This window comes from Salvelinus fontinalis, chromosome 29 (assembly GCF_029448725.1).
Source record: "Salvelinus fontinalis isolate EN_2023a chromosome 29, ASM2944872v1, whole genome shotgun sequence".
NCBI classification, from domain to species: Eukaryota; Metazoa; Chordata; class Actinopteri; order Salmoniformes; family Salmonidae; genus Salvelinus; species Salvelinus fontinalis.
This window is the reverse complement of record NC_074693.1, coordinates 11,808,875-11,830,304: the sequence shown is the minus strand read 5'-3', so window position 1 is coordinate 11,830,304 and position 21,430 is coordinate 11,808,875. Positions and strand designations below refer to the sequence as shown.

Here is a 21,430-nt window from a genome sequence, read left to right as displayed (position 1 = left end):
CTAGGTTTTATGGGTATCATGACACCTCCACTGTGAGGCTCTATTACAAATGACTAACCAGCTGACGCTTTGTTCTACTTCTGAGTGAGAATGAGTCACATGTACTCCCAAAATGGACCACTAGATGGCAGTAAAAGTCCTTAAATTGAACTGTTTTGTGTTGCACTACCTTTACACTATAGTCTAATATCCAGTAGATAGGCCTAAGATTTGAATGGCTGTAAAAATTGGGTGGATAAATTACAATGTGGATAGGTTTATTAGAGGGCATTTTACATATGATTGATAATATGTTAGTTCATGTGTATTTATGGTTCCATTTAATTTGTATTTTGTCAAATCAAAGGCCCAGTGTACAGCAGCCTACAACTGATTTACAACTGCACAATCCATTAGCTATGAGTTAAAAGAGCTGACTATTGGAAAACCAGCTTTCCTTCCGCTGCCCTTGAAGTTGAACATTACCCCTCCCCCCATTGTCTGAGCCAAAAGTGAAACATTCATGGCAAATTTCACCTACAAGCCAAGTAATACAAGCAGCCATGAGCTCTAGCAAACCGTATCAGACCGTTATGGGCCATATAAGGATGCGTTTAGACAGGCAGCTCAACTCTGATCATTTTTTCACTCATTTGTATTTTGACCAATCAGATCAGCTCTGAAAAAGAGCTGATGTAAAATGATCTGATGTGATTGGTCAAAAGACCAATTAGTGGAACAAATATCAGAATTGGGCTACCTGTGTAAACGCAGCCTGAGAGCTTTTTGTTGGCTTTGTAGTGTTTCCTCTTCTACAGAAGGAGCAAGCCACAGTCTTGTGTAATCAGTGCACTTTTATATTGCTTCAAATATAGGAAGGCTATTGATGATGTGTTTAATACAGTGATTCTGCTTCTGATATCCACTAAAGCAAGCTTATGGAGATAGGCCTAAACATTTCAAAGGGAAAAAGGCGAATGACTTTCAAAGTTATATTGTATTATTGTCATCAATTATACCGAACAAAAGTATAAATGCAACAATTTCAAAGATTTTGGTGAGTTACAGTTTATATAAGGAAAACAGTCAATTGAAATAAATGAATTAGGCCCTAATCTATGGATTTCACGTGACTGGGCAGGGGCGCAGCAGACAGAAAAACCTCAAAAATAATTTGCTAATAAAAGTCTTTGTCTGAGGAAGAAAAGTATTAGCTGACATTGACTTTTAATTTATGATAAACCTGGCCATGAAAATGTTTGGGGTTAGATCAAGAATATATTATATTTATATGATTTGGACTCCAATAAAAATCGAGATATTTATATTATTTTGGTCTGTTTATTTGCATTTATTTAATGTTGGGATTTTATTGTGAAAGGAACTCCGTGCCCGCTGCTGTGTATCTATTGGTGCTGAGTAGCCGCTGCATACTTGTCAAATTAGCTTCGTTGAGCTAGCTCGCTATTCAGGGACGTCTCTGGCAGAAGACTGCTGTGACTGTGGCAGACGAGGATCGGAGCTTTAGTCCAGTAAGTGGCTGGATACCTTTATAACACGTCTTTCCGCATGTTGGAATTTGATACCACTTATGTTATAGTCGTGCATCTGGTTTGGATGGTTAACAGGGGATAGAGGGATAGCTCTAGTGGGCAACTAGACGACTGAACCTGAGGATGTGGCAGGCAGAAATCTAGGGCTGTAGTTGAAACAGATGCTTTGAATAATAGGCTATTAGCGGAGATATGACATTTATTTTGGCGTTTGCACGGTTTTGGACGTTGACTTGGTATCCAGATGTAACGGTCTACATGCAGTGATTAGCTACAGATCAAGCTGGTCTGCTTCGGTTGATCAATTTATCCGATCCAGCCAATGGTAATATTGTTCGCCCGGATCCATTTGCACGGTCGGTTCATCTGACAAAATGGTGAGAAATATTGTAGGCTATATTTCACGGAGCCTCTCTCAAACCAGAGCTGGCTGGTTCTTGCACAATGTTATGCAGCTGTGTGGCTGTCTATGCTTTGGGAACAACCATTGTAGTATAAGAAAAACGTTACAATGTAGCTAATATAGGTTAACAAGTAGCCATGAAGGCCAGTGATTTGGTTAAAACGTGGCGCTGGAAGAGAGGTCTTTAGATCAAAGGCCACTTAACGCAGCAGGCGTTAAGAGAAACCGCCCCTTGTCAGAGTTCAGATTTTATAGTGGCATAACAAATATGATCAAATCAACACGGCCTTTGTATTAGGCCTTCAGCCTATTGTTGCAAAGGATTTGACCCACAGGAAGTCTGACTGGTTGACATTTTGTCAGAGGAAGTTAGATTTATAACAACTGTTTGTTGTTTGTGTGTAACAGCAGCCTTCCCTCTCTTCACTAGAAGAGAGGGTGAAACAGGGATCGGACCAACACGCAGCGTAGCCAGTGCTCAACATGTTTAATTAAACCAAAACAGTGAACACTTACAACGAACAAAATAACAAAATGTGGCAAACCGAAAGAGTCGTATCTGGTGCAGAACACAAACACAGAGACAGGAAATAACCACCCACAATCCCCAACACAAAACAAGCCACCTATATATGATTCTCAATCAGGGACAACGATTGACAGCTGCCTCTGATTGAGAACCATATTAGGCTGGACACAGAAACAGACGAACTAGACACACAACATAGAATTCCCACCCAGCTCACGTCCTGACCAACACTAAACAAGCAAAACACATAAGAACTCTGGTCAGGACGTTACATTGTGAGTGACCGACAAGTCATATTTGCAACAGACTGATGTGTGTGTGTCTGTGTAACGGGTTACAGACAGAGACATGCGTTTCAAAATGTCCCCTGTTACATCTGCAGCAAGCTGGAACTGGATGGATACAACACCTGATACATTGTAACAATGGGTTAATAGAATCTAGTTCAGACTGGGTTACATTGTAACAACGGGTTAATAGAATCCGGTTCAGACTGGGTTACATTGTAACAACGGGTTAATAGAATCCAGTTCAGACTGGGTTACATTGTAACAACGGGTTAATAGAATCCAGTTCAGACTGGGTTACATTGTAACAACGGGTTAATAGAATCCGGTTCAGACTGGGTTACATTGTAACAACGGGTTAATAGAATCCGGTTCAGACTGGGTTACATTGTAACAACGGGTTAATAGAATCCAGTTCAGACTGGGTTACATTGTAACAACGGGTTAATAGAATCCAGTTCAGACTGGGTTACATTGTAACAACGGGTTAATAGAATCCGGTTCAGACTGGGTTACATTGTAACAACGGGTTAATAGAATCCAGTTCAGACTGGGTTACATTGTAACAACGGGTTAATAGAATCCAGTTCAGACTGGGTTACATTGTAACAACGGGTTAATAGAATCCGGTTCAGACTGGGTTACATTGTAACAACGGGTTAATAGAATCCAGTTCAGACTGGGTTACATTGTAACAACGGGTTAATAGAATCCAGTTCAGACTGGGTTACATTGTAACAACGGGTTAATAGAATCCGGTTCAGACTGGGTTACATTGTAACAACGGGTTAATAGAATCCAGTTCAGACTGGGTTACATTGTAACAACGGGTTAATAGAATCCAGTTCAGACTGGGTTACATTGTAACAACGGGTTAATAGAATCCAGTTCAGACTGGGTTACATTGTAACAACGGGTTAATAGAATCCAGTTCAGACTGGGTTACATTGTAACAACGGGTTAATAGAATCCAGTTCAGACTGGGTTACATTGTAACAACGGGTTAATAGAATCCAGTTCAGACTGGGTTACATTGTAACAACGGGTTAATAGAATCCAGTTCAGACTGGGTTACATTGTAACAACGGGTTAATAGAATCCAGTTCAGACTGGGTTACATTGTAACAACGGGTTAATAGAATCCAGTTCAGACTGGGTTACATTGTAACAACGGGTTAATAGAATCCATTTCAGACTGGGTTACATTGTAACAACGGGTTAATAGAATCCAGTTCAGACTGGGTACATTGTAACAACGGGTTAATAGAATCCAGTTCAGACTGGGTTACAGTGTAACAACAGGTTAATAGAATCTAGTTCAGGCTAGGTTACATTGTAACAATGGGTTAATAGAATCTAGTTCAGGCTAGGTTACATTGTAACAATGGGTTAATAGAATCCAGTTCAGACTGGGTTACAGTGTAACAACGGGTTAATAGAATCCGGTTCAGACTGGGTTATATTGTAACAACGGGTTAATAGAATCCAGTTCAGACTGGGTTACATTGTAACAACGGGTTAATAGAATCCAGTTCAGACTGGGTTACAGTGTAACAACGGGTTAATAGAATCCAGTTCAGACTGGGTTACATTGTAACAACGGGTTAATAGAATCCAGTTCAGACTGGGTTACAGTGTAACAACGGGTTAATAGAATCCAGTTCAGACTGGGTTACATTGTAACAACTGGCGGGGTTGTGAGGTTCAGTACAATTTAGCTCTTCAAAACCCGTGTCAGGTCAGCCAGGCCTGTTTCTATAGGAACATTATACTGGATCAGTTGTCTGATATACTGTTGTCCTGCTAAATTAATCCTGAGAAGAACTTATCACAGTGATTTCTGGGTTTTTCATTCCTCTCAGGTGCCGGCAATTGTGACATGATTTCGTGGTAACATAAGAGACGTTATCTAGAAAGGAGTGATTTCTGGCTGATGTGTAAAGTAATATACCGTGCATTCGGAAAGTATTCAGACCCTTTCCCTTTTTTTGTAGAAATGTCTAAAAACCTGTTTTTACTCAACTCTAGTCTCAGAATGAAATAGAGTAACTGGAATGCTGTTTCAGGGTTAGTTTTGTCCCAGGTTATACAATAGTCAAGGCCTTTTGTTGAGCTTTTTGGGATTTGTGTTGCATTATTCCCCTTGTCTCTAAGTCTGGGACTGGGGAAGTCTGGGACTGGGGAAGTCTGGGTAAGTCTGGGACTGGGGAAGTCTGGGACTGGGGAAGTCTGGGACTGGGGAAGTCTGAGACTGGGGAAGTCTGAGACTGGGGAAGCCTGGGGAAGTCTGGGACTGGGGAATTCTGGGACTGGGGAAGTCTGGGGAAGTCTGAGACTGGGGAAGTCTGGGACTGGGGAAGTCTGGGGAAGTCTGGGACTGGGGAAGTCTGGGACTGGGGAAGTCTGGGGAAGTCTGGGACTGGGGAAGTCTGGGACTGGGGAAGTCTGGGGAAGTCTGGGACTGGGGAAGTCTGAGACTGGGGAAGTCTGAGACTGGGGAAGTCTGGGACTGGGGAAGTCTGGGACTGGGGAAGGCTGGGACTGGGGAAGGCTGGGACTGGGGAAGGCTGGGAGTGGGGACCCAGATGCCATTGACTTAATGGTGTTTAGAACTGTTCCTGTGAGTGCCACACTTTGTGGGAACTAATCTTGTGGGAACTAATCTTGTGGGAACTAATCTTGTGGGAAGAAACTTAACACAGGGACACCTTATTACAGTTTTTACAAAGCTTTTATTCAGGAGGATGTTATGAATTTCACCTCCTCTGACAGTAGCTAGGCTAATTTAGGAATTTTAGTCGAGCGCCGGTAGATAACTCATCTGGGACAATAAAACTTGTCTGTGTTGTGAATGTTTTACAAGGTGGACAAAATAATTGATATTTGCTATTGCAATGTTGTTGTGTTCTTTCAGATAACCATGACGACAGAAATCTCCACCTCCATAAACATCAAGGAGCCTCGATGGGACCAAGGGACGTTTATGGGCCGGGCCAAACACTTCTTCACCGTTACCGACCCCCGCAACGTCCTGCTCACCAACGAACAACTAGAGAATGCACACAAAGTCATCAGTGACTACCGGTAGTTTATTCTGAACCTGGTTCTCCCTAGTTGTCCTTGGTTCTGGTTCTTCCTGGTTCACCCTAGTTAACATTGGTTCTGGTTCCTCTTGGTTCTCCCTAGTTGTCATTGGTTCCGGTTCCTCCTGGTTCACATTGGTTCCGGTTCGACCTGGTTCATCTTATTTGTCCTTGGTTCAGGTTCCTCCTCGTTCTCCTTAGTTGTCCTTGGTTCTGGTTCCTCCTGGTTCTCCTTAGTTGTCCTTGGTTCTGGCTCTCCCTAGTTCACATTGGTTCTGGTTCCTCCTGGTTCTCCCTAGTTGTCCTTGGTTCTGGTTCTCCCTAGTTGTCCTTGGTTCTGGTTCTCCCTAGTTGTCCTTGGTTCTGGTTCCTCCTGGTTTTACCTAGTTGTCCTTGATTCTGGTTCTCCATAGTTGTCCTTGGTTCTGGTTCTCCATAGTTGTCCTTGGTTCTGGTTCCTCCTGGTTCTCCATAGTTCTCGTTGGTTCTGGTTCCTCCTGGCTATCCCTAATTCATGTTGGTTCTGGTTCCTCTTGGTTGGGCCTAGTTCTCCTGGGTTATTGGTTCTCCTTAGTTGTCCTTGCTTCTGGTTCCTTCTGGTTCTCCCTAGTTGTCCTTGGTTCTGGTTCTCCATAGTTGTCCTTGGTTCTGGTTCTCCATAGTTGTTCTTGGTTCTGGTTGCTTCTGGTTCTCCATAGTTGTCCTTGGTTCTGGTTCTCCCTAGTTGTCCTTAGTTCTGGTTCCTCCTGGTTCTCCCTAGTTGTCCTTGGTTCTCCATAGTTGTCCTTGGTTCTGGTTCCTCCTGGTTCTCCATAGTTGTCCTTGGTTCTGGTTCCTCCTGGTTCTCCATAGTTGTCCTTGGTTCTGGTTCTCCATAGTTGTCCTTGGTTCTGGTTCTCCATAGTTGTCCTTGGTTCTGGTTCCTCCTGGTTCTCCATAGTTGCCCTTGGTTCTGGTTCTCCATAGTTGCCCTTGGTTCTGGTTCTCCATAGTTGTCCTTGGTTCTGGTTCTCCATAGTTGTCCTTGGTTCTGGTTCCTCCTGGTTCCCCATAGTTGCCCTTGGTTCTGGTTCTCCATAGTTGCCCTTGGTTCTGGTTCTCCCTAGTTGTCCTTGGTTCTGGTTCCTCTTGGTTCTCCTGGGTTATGGTTTCTCCTGGGATCTGGTTCCTCCTGGTTCTGCTGTATAGAAACAACCTATAACTGAGCTGAGAGCTCCTGATAGAATTGACCTCAGGCTTATTGGCATAGATCTAGGATCAGTTTACCCTTAATTAACAATTGATTAACCAGAAAGGCAACACATGGTTGCATTCTATGATGCAACATTGAATACACAGAGCAGTGTTGCTAGGTAAGAGATTGAAGGCTTCTACACTGTTACATTTGGGACAATGTTGATCAAATACAGGTGTGCAGCCAACAGGGTTTTGTTTAAACTTGTGTAGCTACTAAGTAAACAGGCTCAGCTAATCACTTGTTATTTGTCTTTGAACCCCCCCTTCTCCCCCAGGCAAGGTGTGATGTCCCCCGGGCTGACAGAGGACGAGCTATGGCGAGCCAAGTATATCTTTGACTCAGCCTTCCACCCAGACACCGGAGAGAAGATGATCCTGATTGGCCGCATGTCGGCTCAGGTCCCCATGAACATGACCATCACTGGCTGTATGATGACCTTCTACAAGTGAGCAGCAGTGTTCTATTAGAATGACGGTGTTACGTGACTGTTCTATTAGAATGACAGTGTTATACGACTGTTCTATTAGAATGACGGTGTTACGTGACTGTTCTATTAGAATGACGGCGTTACGGACTGTTCTATTAGAATGACAGTGTTACGTGACTGTTCTATTAGAATGACAGTGTTGCGTGACTGTTCTATTAGAATGACAGTGTTATACGACTGTTCTATTAGAATGGCGGTGTTATACGCCCGTACTATTAGAATGACAGTGTTACGTGACTGTTCTATTAGAATGACAGTGTTACGTGACTGTTCTATTAGAATGACAGTGTTACGTGACTGTTCTATTAGAATGACAGTGTTGCGTGACTGTTCTATTAGAATGACAGTGTTATACGACCGTTCTATTAGAATGACAGTGTTACGTGACTGTTCTATTAGAATGACAGTGTTACGTGACTGTTCTATTAGAATGACAGTGTTACGTGACTGTTCTATTAGAATGACAGTGTTACGTGACTGTTCTATTAGAAGGACAGTGTTACGTGACTGTTCTATTAGAATGACAGTGTTATACGACTGTTCTATTAGAATGACAGTGTTACGTGACTGTTCTATTAGAATGACAGTGTTACGTGACTGTTCTATTAGAATGACAGTGTTACGTGACTGTTCTATTAGAAGGACAGTGTTACGTGACTGTTCTATTAGAAGGACAGTGTTATACGACCGTTCTATTAGAATGACAGTGTTATACGACTGTTCTATTAGAATGACAGTGTTACGTGACTGTTCTATTAGAATGACAGTGTTACGTGACTGTTCTATTAGAAGGACAGTGTTACGTGACTGTTCTATTAGAATGACAGTGTTGCGTGACTGTTCTATTAGAATGACAGTGTTATACGACCGTTCTATTAGAATGACAGTGTTACGTGACTGTTCTATTAGAATGACAGTGTTACGTGACTGTTCTATTAGAATGACAGTGTTACGTGACTGTTCTATTAGAATGACAGTGTTACGTGACTGTTCTATTAGAAGGACAGTGTTACGTGACTGTTCTATTAGAATGACAGTGTTATACGACTGTTCTATTAGAATGACAGTGTTACGTGACTGTTCTATTAGAATGACAGTGTTACGTGACTGTTCTATTAGAATGACAGTGTTACGTGACTGTTCTATTAGAAGGACAGTGTTACGTGACTGTTCTATTAGAAGGACAGTGTTATACGACCGTTCTATTAGAATGACAGTGTTATACGACTGTTCTATTAGAATGACAGTGTTACGTGACTGTTCTATTAGAATGACAGTGTTACGTGACTGTTCTATTAGAAGGACAGTGTTACGTGACTGTTCTATTAGAATGACAGTGTTACGTGACTGTTCTATTAGAATGACAGTGTTACGTGACTGTTCTATTAGAATGACAGTGTTATACGACCGTTCTATTAGAATGACAGTGTTACGTGACTGTTCTATTAGAATGACAGTGTTACGTGACTGTTCTATTAGAATGACGGTGTTACGTGACTGTTCTATTAGAATGACAGTGTTACGTGACTGTTCTATTAGAATGACAGTGTTACGTGACTGTTCTATTAGAATGACGGTGTTACGGACTGTTCTATTAGAATGACAGTGTTACGTGACTGTTCTATTAGAATGACGGTGTTACGGACTGTTCTATTAGAATGACAGTGTTACGTGACTGTTCTATTAGAATGACGGTGTTACGTGACTGTTCTATTAGAATGACAGTGTTACGTGACTGTTCTATTAGAATGACAGTGTTATACGACTGTTCTATTAGAATGACAGTGTTATACGACTGTTCTATTAGAATGACAGTGTTATACGACCGTTCTATTAGAATGACGGTGTTACGGACTGTTCTATTAGAAGGACAGTGTTACGTGACTGTTCTATTAGAATGACGGTGTTACGGACTGTTCTATTAGAATGACAGTGTTACGTGACTGTTCTATTAGAAGGACAGTGTTATACGACTGTTCTATTAGAATGACAGTGTTATACGACTGTTCTATTAGAATGACAGTGTTACGTGACTGTTCTATTAGAATGACAGTGTTACGTGACTGTTCTATTAGAATGACAGTGTTATACGACCGTTCTATTAGAATGACGGTGTTGCGTGACTGTTCTATTAGAATGACAGTGTTACGTGACTGTTCTATTAGAATGACGGTGTTACGTGACTGTTCTATTAGAATGACAGTGTTATACGACTGTTCTATTAGAATGACAGTGTTACGGACTGTTCTATTAGAATGACAGTGTTACGGACTGTTCTATTAGAATGACAGTGTTATACGACTGTTCTATTAGAATGACAGTGTTATACGAACGTTCTATTAGAATGACAGTGTTATACGACTGTTCTATTAGAATGACAGTGTTATACGACTGTTCTATTAGAATGACAGTGTTGCCAGACTGTTCTATTAGAATGACAGTGTTATACGACTGTTCTATTAGAATGACAGTGTTGCCAGACTGTTCTATTAGAATGACAGTGTTATACGACCGTTCTATTAGAATGACAGTGTTATACGACTGTTCTATTAGAATGACGGTGTTACGTGACTGTTCTATTAGAATGACAGTGTTACGTGACTGTTCTATTAGAATGACGGTGTTATACGACTGTTCTATTAGAATGACGGTGTTACGTGACTGTTCTATTAGAATGACAGTGTTACGGACTGTTCTATTAGAATGACAGTGTTATACGACTGTTCTATTAGAATGACAGTGTTATACGACTGTTCTATTAGAATGACAGTGTTATACGACTGTTCTATTAGAATGACAGTGTTACGTGACTGTTCTATTAGAATGACAGTGTTACGTGACTGTTCTATTAGAATGACAGTGTTACGTGACTGTTCTATTAGAATGACAGTGTTACGTGACTGTTCTATTAGAAGGACAGTGTTACGTGACTGTTCTATTAGAATGACAGTGTTACGTGACTGTTCTATTAGAAGGACAGTGTTACGTGACTGTTCTATTAGAATGACAGTGTTATACGACTGTTCTATTAGAATGACAGTGTTATACGACTGTTCTATTAGAATGACAGTGTTACGTGACTGTTCTATTAGAATGACAGTGTTGCCAGACTGTTCTATTAGAATGACAGTGTTACGTGACTGTTCTATTAGAATGACAGTGTTATACGACTGTTCTATTAGAATGACAGTGTTACGTGACTGTTCTATTAGAATGACAGTGTTGCCAGACTGTTCTATTAGAATGACGGTGTTATACGACTGTTCTATTAGAATGACAGTGTTGCCAGACTGTTCTATTAGAATGACAGTGTTACGTGACCGTTCTATTAGAATGACGGTGTTACGTGACTGTTCTATTAGAATGACAGTGTTGCCAGACTGTTCTATTAGAATGACAGTGTTATACGACTGTTCTATTAGAATGACAGTGTTACGTGACTGTTCTATTAGAATGACAGTGTTACGTGACTGTTCTATTAGAATGACAGTGTTACGTGACTGTTCTATTAGAATGACAGTGTTACGTGACTGTTCTATTAGAATGACAGTGTTACGTGACTGTTCTATTAGAATGACAGCGTTACGTGACTGTTCTATTAGAATGACAGTGTTGCGTGACTGTTCTATTAGAATGACAGTGTTATACGACCGTTCTATTAGAATGACAGTGTTACGTGACTGTTCTATTAGAATGACAGTGTTACGTGACTGTTCTATTAGAATGACGGTGTTACGTGACTGTTCTATTAGAATGACGGTGTTACGTGACTGTTCTATTAGAATGACAGTGTTATACGACTGTTCTATTAGAATGACAGTGTTACGTGACTGTTCTATTAGAATGACAGTGTTACGTGACTGTTCTATTAGAAGGACAGTGTTACGTGACTGTTCTATTAGAAGGACAGTGTTATACGACTGTTCTATTAGAATGACAGTGTTATACGACTGTTCTATTAGAAGGACAGTGTTACGTGACTGTTCTATTAGAATGACAGTGTTACGTGACTGTTCTATTAGAATGACGGTGTTACGTGACTGTTCTATTAGAATGACGGTGTTACGGACTGTTCTATTAGAATGACAGTGTTATACGACTGTTCTATTAGAATGACAGTGTTATACGACCGTTCTATTAGAATGACAGTGTTACGTGACTGTTCTATTAGAATGACAGTGTTACGTGACTGTTCTATTAGAATGACAGTGTTACGTGACTGTTCTATTAGAATGACAGTGTTACGTGACTGTTCTATTAGAATGACGGTGTTACGGACTGTTCTATTAGAATGACAGTGTTACGTGACTGTTCTATTAGAATGACGGTGTTACGTGACTGTTCTATTAGAATGACAGTGTTATACGACCGTTCTATTAGAATGACGGTGTTACGGACTGTTCTATTAGAAGGACAGTGTTACGTGACTGTTCTATTAGAATGACGGTGTTACGGACTGTTCTATTAGAATGACAGTGTTACGTGACTGTTCTATTAGAAGGACAGTGTTATACGACTGTTCTATTAGAATGACAGTGTTATACGACTGTTCTATTAGAATGACAGTGTTACGTGACTGTTCTATTAGAATGACAGTGTTACGTGACTGTTCTATTAGAATGACAGTGTTATACGACCGTTCTATTAGAATGACGGTGTTGCGTGACTGTTCTATTAGAATGACAGTGTTACGTGACTGTTCTATTAGAATGACGGTGTTACGTGACTGTTCTATTAGAATGACAGTGTTATACGACTGTTCTATTAGAATGACGGTGTTACGGACTGTTCTATTAGAATGACGGTGTTACGGACTGTTCTATTAGAATGACAGTGTTACGTGACTGTTCTATTAGAATGACAGTGTTACGTGACTGTTCTATTAGAAGGACAGTGTTACGTGACTGTTCTATTAGAATGACAGTGTTATACGACTGTTCTATTAGAATGACAGTGTTATACGACTGTTCTATTAGAATGACAGTGTTACGTGACTGTTCTATTAGAATGACAGTGTTGCCAGACTGTTCTATTAGAATGACAGTGTTACGTGACTGTTCTATTAGAATGACAGTGTTATACGACTGTTCTATTAGAATGACAGTGTTACGTGACTGTTCTATTAGAATGACAGTGTTGCCAGACTGTTCTATTAGAATGACAGTGTTATACGACTGTTCTATTAGAATGACAGTGTTGCCAGACTGTTCTATTAGAATGACGGTGTTACGGACTGTTCTATTAGAATGACGGTGTTACGGACTGTTCTATTAGAATGACAGTGTTACGTGACTGTTCTATTAGAATGACAGTGTTATACGACCGTTCTATTAGAATGACAGTGTTACGTGACCGTTCTATTAGAATGACAGTGTTATACGACTGTTCTATTAGAATGACAGTGTTACGTGACTGTTCTATTAGAATGACAGTGTTACGTGACTGTTCTATTAGAAGGACAGTGTTACGTGACTGTTCTATTAGAATGACAGTGTTACGTGACTGTTCTATTAGAATGACGGTGTTACGTGACTGTTCTATTAGAATGACGGTGTTACGTGACTGTTCTATTAGAATGACAGTGTTATACGACTGTTCTATTAGAATGACAGTGTTACGTGACTGTTCTATTAGAATGACAGTGTTACGTGACTGTTCTATTAGAAGGACAGTGTTACGTGACTGTTCTATTAGAAGGACAGTGTTATACGACTGTTCTATTAGAATGACAGTGTTATACGACTGTTCTATTAGAAGGACAGTGTTACGTGACTGTTCTATTAGAATGACAGTGTTACGTGACTGTTCTATTAGAATGACGGTGTTACGTGACTGTTCTATTAGAATGACGGTGTTACGGACTGTTCTATTAGAATGACAGTGTTATACGACTGTTCTATTAGAATGACAGTGTTATACGACCGTTCTATTAGAATGACAGTGTTACGTGACTGTTCTATTAGAATGACAGTGTTACGTGACTGTTCTATTAGAATGACAGTGTTACGTGACTGTTCTATTAGAATGACAGTGTTACGTGACTGTTCTATTAGAATGACAGTGTTATACGACCGTTCTATTAGAATGACAGTGTTACGTGACTGTTCTATTAGAATGACAGTGTTACGTGACTGTTCTATTAGAATGACGGTGTTACGTGACTGTTCTATTAGAATGACAGTGTTATACGACTGTTCTATTAGAATGACAGTGTTACGTGACTGTTCTATTAGAATGACAGTGTTATACGACCGTTCTATTAGAATGACAGTGTTATACGACTGTTCTATTAGAATGACAGTGTTACGTGACTGTTCTATTAGAATGACAGTGTTACGTGACTGTTCTATTAGAAGGACAGTGTTACGTGACTGTTCTATTAGAAGGACAGTGTTACATGACTGTTCTATTAGAATGACGGTGTTACGGACTGTTCTATTAGAAGGACAGTGTTACGTGACTGTTCTATTAGAATGACGGTGTTACGGACTGTTCTATTAGAATGACAGTGTTACGTGACTGTTCTATTAGAAGGACAGTGTTACGTGACTGTTCTATTAGAATGACAGTGTTATACGACTGTTCTATTAGAATGACAGTGTTATACGACTGTTCTATTAGAATGACAGTGTTACGTGACTGTTCTATTAGAATGACAGTGTTACGTGACTGTTCTATTAGAATGACAGTGTTATACGACTGTTCTATTAGAATGACAGTGTTACGTGACTGTTCTATTAGAATGACGGTGTTACGTGACTGTTCTATTAGAATGACAGTGTTATACGACTGTTCTATTAGAATGACAGTGTTACGGACTGTTCTATTAGAATGACAGTGTTATACGACTGTTCTATTAGAATGACAGTGTTATACGACTGTTCTATTAGAATGACAGTGTTACGTGACTGTTCTATTAGAATGACAGTGTTATACGACTGTTCTATTAGAATGACGGTGTTACGTGACTGTTCTATTAGAATGACAGTGTTATACGACTGTTCTATTAGAATGACAGTGTTACGGACTGTTCTATTAGAATGACAGTGTTATACGACTGTTCTATTAGAATGACAGTGTTATACGACTGTTCTATTAGAATGACAGTGTTACGTGACTGTTCTATTAGAATGACAGTGTTATACGACTGTTCTATTAGAATGACAGTGTTATACGATCGTTCTATTAGAATGACAGTGTTATACGACTGTTCTATTAGAATGACAGTGTTATACGACCGTTCTATTAGAATGACAGTGTTATACGACTGTTCTATTAGAATGACAGTGTTATACGACTGTTCTATTAGAATGACAGTGTTACGTGACTGTTCTATTAGAATGACAGTGTTATGTGACTGTTCTATTAGAATGACAGTGTTATACGACTGTTCTATTAGAATGACAGTGTTATACGACTGTTCTATTAGAATGACGGTGTTACGTGACTGTTCTATTAGAATGACAGTGTTACGTGACTGTTCTATTAGAATGACAGTGTTACGTGACTGTTCTATTAGAAGGACAGTGTTACGTGACTGTTCTATTAGAATGACAGTGTTACGTGACTGTTCTATTAGAAGGACAGTGTTACGTGACTGTTCTATTAGAATGACAGTGTTATACGACTGTTCTATTAGAATGACAGTGTTACGTGACTGTTCTATTAGAATGACAGTGTTGCCAGACTGTTCTATTAGAATGACAGTGTTACGTGACTGTTCTATTAGAATGACAGTGTTACGTGACTGTTCTATTAGAATGACAGTGTTACGTGACTGTTCTATTAGAATGACAGTGTTACGTGACTGTTCTATTAGAATGACAGTGTTATACGACTGTTCTATTAGAATGACAGTGTTACGTGACTGTTCTATTAGAATGACAGTGTTACGTGACTGTTCTATTAGAATGACAGTGTTACGTGACTGTTCTATTAGAATGACGGTGTTACGTGACTGTTCTATTAGAATGACAGTGTTACGTGACTGTTCTATTAGAATGACAGTGTTATACGACTGTTCTATTAGAAGGACAGTGTTACGTGACTGTTCTATTAGAATGACGGTGTTATAACAAGACACTTCAAATGCCATATGTCTATATACAGTGTTGTAACAATGTGCAAATAGTTAAAGTACAAAAGGGAAAATATATAAACATAAATATGGGTTGTATTTACAATGGTGTTTGTTCTTCACTGGTTGCCCTTTTCTTGTTGCAACAGGTCACAAATCTTGCTGTTGTGATGGAACACTGTGATATTTCACCCAATAGATATGGGAGTTTATCAAAATTGGATTTGTATTTGAATTCTTTGTGGGTCTGTGTAATCTGAGGGAAATTTGTGTCTCTAATATGGTCATACATTTGGCAGGAGGTTAGGAGGTGCAGCTCAGTTTCCACCTCATTTGTGGGCAGTGTGCACATAGCCTGTCTTCTCTTGAGAGCCAGGTCTGCCTACAGCGGCCTTTCTCAATAGCAAGGCTATGCTCACTGAGTCTGTACATAGTCTTTCCTTAATTTTAGGTCAGTCACTGTGGTTAGGTATTCTGCCACTGTGTACTCTCTGTTTAGGGCCAAATAGCATTCTAGTTTTTTCTGTTTTCTTGTTAATTCTTTCCAATGTGTCAAGTAATTATCATTTTGTTTTCTCATGATTTGTTTGGGTCTAATTGTGTTGCTGTCCTGGGGCTCTGTCGATTCTGTTTGTGAACAGAACCCCAGGACCAGCTTGCTTAGGGGACTTTCCAGGTTAATTTCTCTGTAGGTGATGGCTTTGTTATGGAAGGTTTGGAAATCACTTCCTTTTAGATGTTTGGGGTTTCACGTTCTATACAGAGGTTATTTCTTGCAGAATTCTGCATGCAGAGTCTCAATTTGATGTTTGTCCCATTTTGTGAATTCTTGGTTGGTGAGCGGACCCCAGACCTCACAACCATAAAGGGCAATGGGCTCTAACTGATTCAAGTATTTTTAGCCAGATCCTAATTTGTACGTCAAATTTTATGTTCCTTTTGATGGCATAGAAGGCCCTTCTTACCTTGTCTCAGATCGTTCACAGCTTTGTGGAAGTTACGTGTGGCACTGATGTTTAGGCAGAGGTATGTATAGTTTTTTGTGTGCTCTAGGGCAACGGTGTCTAGATGGAATTTTTATATTCGTGGTCCTGGCAACTGGACCTTTTTTTAACACCCATTATTTTGTCTTATTGAGATTTACTGCCAGGGCCCAGGTCTGACAGAATCTGTGCAGAATATCTAGGTGATGCTGTAGGACCTTCTTGGTTGTGGACAGAAGAACCAGATCATCAGCAAACAGTAGACATTTCACTTCAGATTCTAGTAGGGTGAGGCCGGGTGCTGCAGACTGTTCTAGTGCCCTCGCTAATTCGTTGTTAAATATGTTGAAGAGGGTGGGGCTTAAGCTGCATCCCTGTCTCACTCCATGGCCTTGCGGAAGGAAATGTGTTTTTTGCCAATTTTAACTGCACACTTGTTTTTTTGTATACATGTATTTTATAATGTTGTATGTTTTTTCCCCCAACACCACTTTCCATCAATTTGTATAGCAGACCCTCATGCCAAATTTAGTCAGCAAAGCATGAGAAGACTTTGCCTTTGTTTTGGTTTGTTTGTTTGTCAATTAATAGTGTGAAGGGTGAATACGTGGTCTGTCGTATGGTAATTTGGTAAAATGCCAATTTGACACAGTAAATTGTTTTCACTGAGGAAATGTACAAGTCTGTGGAAGATGCCAGAGCTAAGGATGATGCTAAAGAGTATAAGTATAGCCAATTGGAATTTGTGGTCTGTATATTTTATCATTTCATATAGGATACCATCAACACCACAGGCCTTTTTGGGTTGGAGGGTTTGTATTTTGTCCTGTAGTTCATTCAATGTAATTGGAGAATCCAGTGGGTTCTGGTAGTCTTTTATAGCCAATTATAAGATTTGTAATTCATCATGTGTATGTTTTTGCTGTTTGTTCTTTGTTATAGAGCCGAAAAGATTGGAGAAGTGGTTTATCCATACATCTCCATTTGGATAGATAACTCTTCGTGTTTGTTTAGAGTTTTCCTATTTTCCCAGAAGTGGTTTGATTCTTCTATGGATTCTTCAGTTACATTGAGCTAATTTCTGACGTGCTGTTCCTTCTTTTTCCGTAGTGTATTTCTGTATTGTTTTAGTGATTCACCATAGTGAAGGCTCAGGTTTTCTGTATTGTTTTAGTGATTCACCATAGTGAAGGCTCAGGTTTTCTGTATTGTTTTAGTGATTCACCATAGTGAAGGCTCAGGTTTTCTGTATTGTTTTAGTGATTCACCATAGTGAAGGCTCAGGTTTTCTGTATTGTTTTAGTGATTCACCATAGTGAAGGCTCAGGTTTTCTGTATTGTTTTAATGATTCACTATAGTGAAGGTGTAGACTCAGGTTTTCTGGGTCTCTATATTTTTGGTTGGATAGGTTTCTCAATTTCTTTCTTAGGTTTTTGCATTCTCCATCAAACCATTTGCCACTGTTGTTAATTTTCTTAGGTTGTCTGCTTGATATTTTTAGATTTGATAGGGAAGCTGAAAGGTCAAATATACTGTTTAGGTTTTATACTTCAAGTTTACACCTTCACTATTACAGTGAAATGTTTGTCCAGGAAGTTGTCTAAAAGGGATTTAATTTGCCTAATAGTTTTTTGGTAAGTTTCTACACTACTTTCCTTCTATCTATAGCATTTCTTAATACTGTGAAGTTCCTCTGGCTTTGATGCCTCATGATTGAGCATAGCTCTGTTCAAGTAGAGTGTGATTTTGCTGTGGTCTGATAGGGGTGTCAGAGGACTGACTGTGAACGCTGTAAGAGACTCAGTTGAGGTTAGCGATTAAGTAATCTACAGTATTTTTTATATATATATATTTTTTAACCTTTTTTTAACTAAGCAAGTCAGTTAAGATCAAATTATTATTTACAATGACGGCCTACATCGGCCAAACCCGGACGACGCTGGGCCAATTGTGCGCCACCCTATGGGAATCCCAATCACGGCCGGTTGTGATACAGCCTGGAATCTAACCAGGGTGTCTGTAGTGACGCCTCAAGCACTGAGATGCAGTGCCACTCGGGAGCCCAGTACTACTGCCAAGGGATAAGCTGTAGGTGTAGTTACCATAGGAGTCTCCTCGAAGCCTACCATTGACTATGTACAGACCCAGCGTGCGACAGGGCCGCAGGAGTTGTGACCCATCTTTGTTGGTTGTTTTGTCATAGTTGTGTCTAGGGAGGCATATTTTAAGGGAGGGAATACTGTCACCTCTACATAGGTGTTTGTCCTCCTGTGTGCTGAGAGTGTCAGGTTCTTGTCCAGTTCTGGTATTTAGGTCGCCACAGACTAGTACATGTCCCTGGGCCTGGAAATTGTTGATCTCCCCCTCTAGGATGTAGAAGCTGTCTTCATTAAAGTATAGGGATTCTATTGGGGGGATATAGGTAGCACACATGAGGACATTTTTTATCTGAGATCATTTCCTTATTAATTTCTTGCCAGATGTAAAATGTTCCTGTTTTGACTAATATACTAGAGTGGGTTAGGTCTACTCTATGCCAAATTAGCATACCCCCTGAGTCTCTTCCCTGTGTCACACCTGGTAGTTTTGTGGATGGGACTACCAGCTCTCTGTAACCTAGAGGGCAACCAGTGGGTCCATCTCCTTTATACCATGTTTCTTGTAGGATGACAATGTCTGTATTTCTAATTTATTTGATGAAGTCTGAGTTCCTGCTCTTTAGGCCAAAGGCAGATGACCTCAGACCTTGTATATTCCAGGATGAGATAGTAAACGCTTTGTGTTCCATAGTGTCTCTTCCTCTCACCCCTCTCAGGACAACTCCAGCTGTAGTCTTATGGCAGTGGATCAATCAGTCCTTCAATGCAATAGTCAACTACACCAATAGGAGTGGAGATGCTCCTCTCTCAGTCAAGTAAGTTGGTTTTATAGTTTCTATATCAGGGATATTCAACTACTTTTATATTCTTACAGGGGCCAGATGTGTGTAAAAAAACAAACAGAGTTTGATTGCAGGGGGGCTGGACATTTTCCATGTGTGATTATTCTTCTGTATATATATATAAAAAGCCAAGCACACACCAATACATAACTTGTCTTAAAATGAAATGTTGCTAAAAGTAATTAGGAAAGAGGTGGAGGGTTCTCAACCAGCTAGAGTCGAGGTGGCAACCAAAACATTTGAATAGGAAACAACGCCCTCTCACCTTTTTATTTATTTATTAAATGTCTCTTAAAAGTAATTAGGTCATTTGAAAATCATCTGAATACTGAGCATCTCAGTAATTTAATATAACGATACACTACATGACCAAAAGTATATGGACACCTGCTCGTTGAACATTGGCATCAATATGGAGTTCCCCCCCCCCCCTTTGTTTATGGAGTTGCCGCCCCCCCCCTCCCCCTTTCTTCCATTCAGCCTCGAGCATTTGTGAGATCGGGTGCTGATGTTGGTCGATTTAGACCTGGCTCGCAGTCGGCGATCCAATTCATCCCAATGGTGTTCGATGGGGGTTGAGGTCATTGCGCATGGTGATCTTAGGCTTGTGTGCGGCTGCTTACCCGTGGAAACCCATTTCACGAAGCTCCTAACGAACAGTTCTTGTGCTGACGTTGCTTCCAGAGGGAATTTGGAACTCGGCAGTGAGTGTTACAACCGAGGACAGACAATTTTTATGAGCTACGGCCTTCAGCACTTGGCGGTCCCGTTCTGTGAGCTTGTGTGGCCTACCACTTTGCGGCTGAGAAGTTGTTGCTCCTTGATGTTTCCACTTCACAATAAAAGCACGCACAGTTCACCGGGGCAGCTCTAGCAGGGCAGAAATGTTACGAACTGACTTGTTGGAAATTTGGCCTCCTATGACAGTGCCATGTTGAAAGTCATTGAGCTCTTCATTCTACTGCCAATGTTTGTCTATGGAGATTGCATGGCTGGGTGCTTGATTTTATACACCCGTCAACCGACTCAACTAATTTGAAGGGGTGTCCACATACTTTTGTAGCTTAAATTGTTCAAACATTAGAGCCAAATTCATATGAAGAAAAAATCAACATGCCACATTGTGCTAGAAACCACATTATAGACATCCACCATAGTGATAGAAACCACACTATAGACATCCACCATAGTGATAGAAACCACACTATAGACATCCACCGTAGTGATGGAAACCACACTATAGACATCCACCATAGTGATAGAAACCACACTATAGACATCCACCGGAGTGATGGAAACCAGACTATAGACATCCACCATAGTGATAGAAACCACACTATAGACATCCACCGGAGTGATAGAAACCACACTATAGACATCCACACTATAGACATCCACCATAGTGATAGAAACCACACTATAGACATCCACCATAGTGATAGAAACCACACTATAGACATTCACCATAGTGCTAGAAACCAGACTATGGACATTCACCATAGTGATGGAAACCACACTATAGACATCCACCATAGTGATAGAAACCACACTATAGACATCCACCATAGTGATAGAAACCACACTATAGACATCCACCGGAGTGATAGAAACCACACTATAGACATCCACCGTAGTGATAGAAACCACACTATAGACATCCACCGGAGTGATGGAAACCACACTATAGACATCCACCGGAGTGATAGAAACCACACTATAGACATCCACCGTAGTGATAGAAACCACACTATAGACATCCACCGTAGTGATAGAAACCACACTATAGACATCCACCATAGTGATAGAAACCACACTATAGACATCCACCATAGTGATGGAAACCACACTATAGACATCCACCGTAGTGATA

At 40.4% G+C, this 21,430-nt stretch overlaps 1 protein-coding gene across 1 annotated transcript in view; it reads left to right on the top strand.

Annotated features, from left to right (window-relative positions):
- The first annotated feature begins 1,396 nt into the window (after positions 1–1,396).
- LOC129827421 (sideroflexin-1) overlaps positions 1,397–21,430 on the top strand; it is a 30,320-nt gene continuing 10,286 nt past the window's right edge. Inside the window, exons 1-4 of the mRNA XM_055888259.1 lie at positions 1,397–1,511; positions 5,666–5,835; positions 7,346–7,516; positions 19,435–19,533. Coding sequence (XP_055744234.1) covers positions 5,672–5,835; positions 7,346–7,516; positions 19,435–19,533 — 434 coding nt within the window. The 5' untranslated portion in view covers positions 1,397–1,511; positions 5,666–5,671. The remainder of the gene's footprint in view (positions 1,512–5,665; positions 5,836–7,345; positions 7,517–19,434; positions 19,534–21,430) is intronic.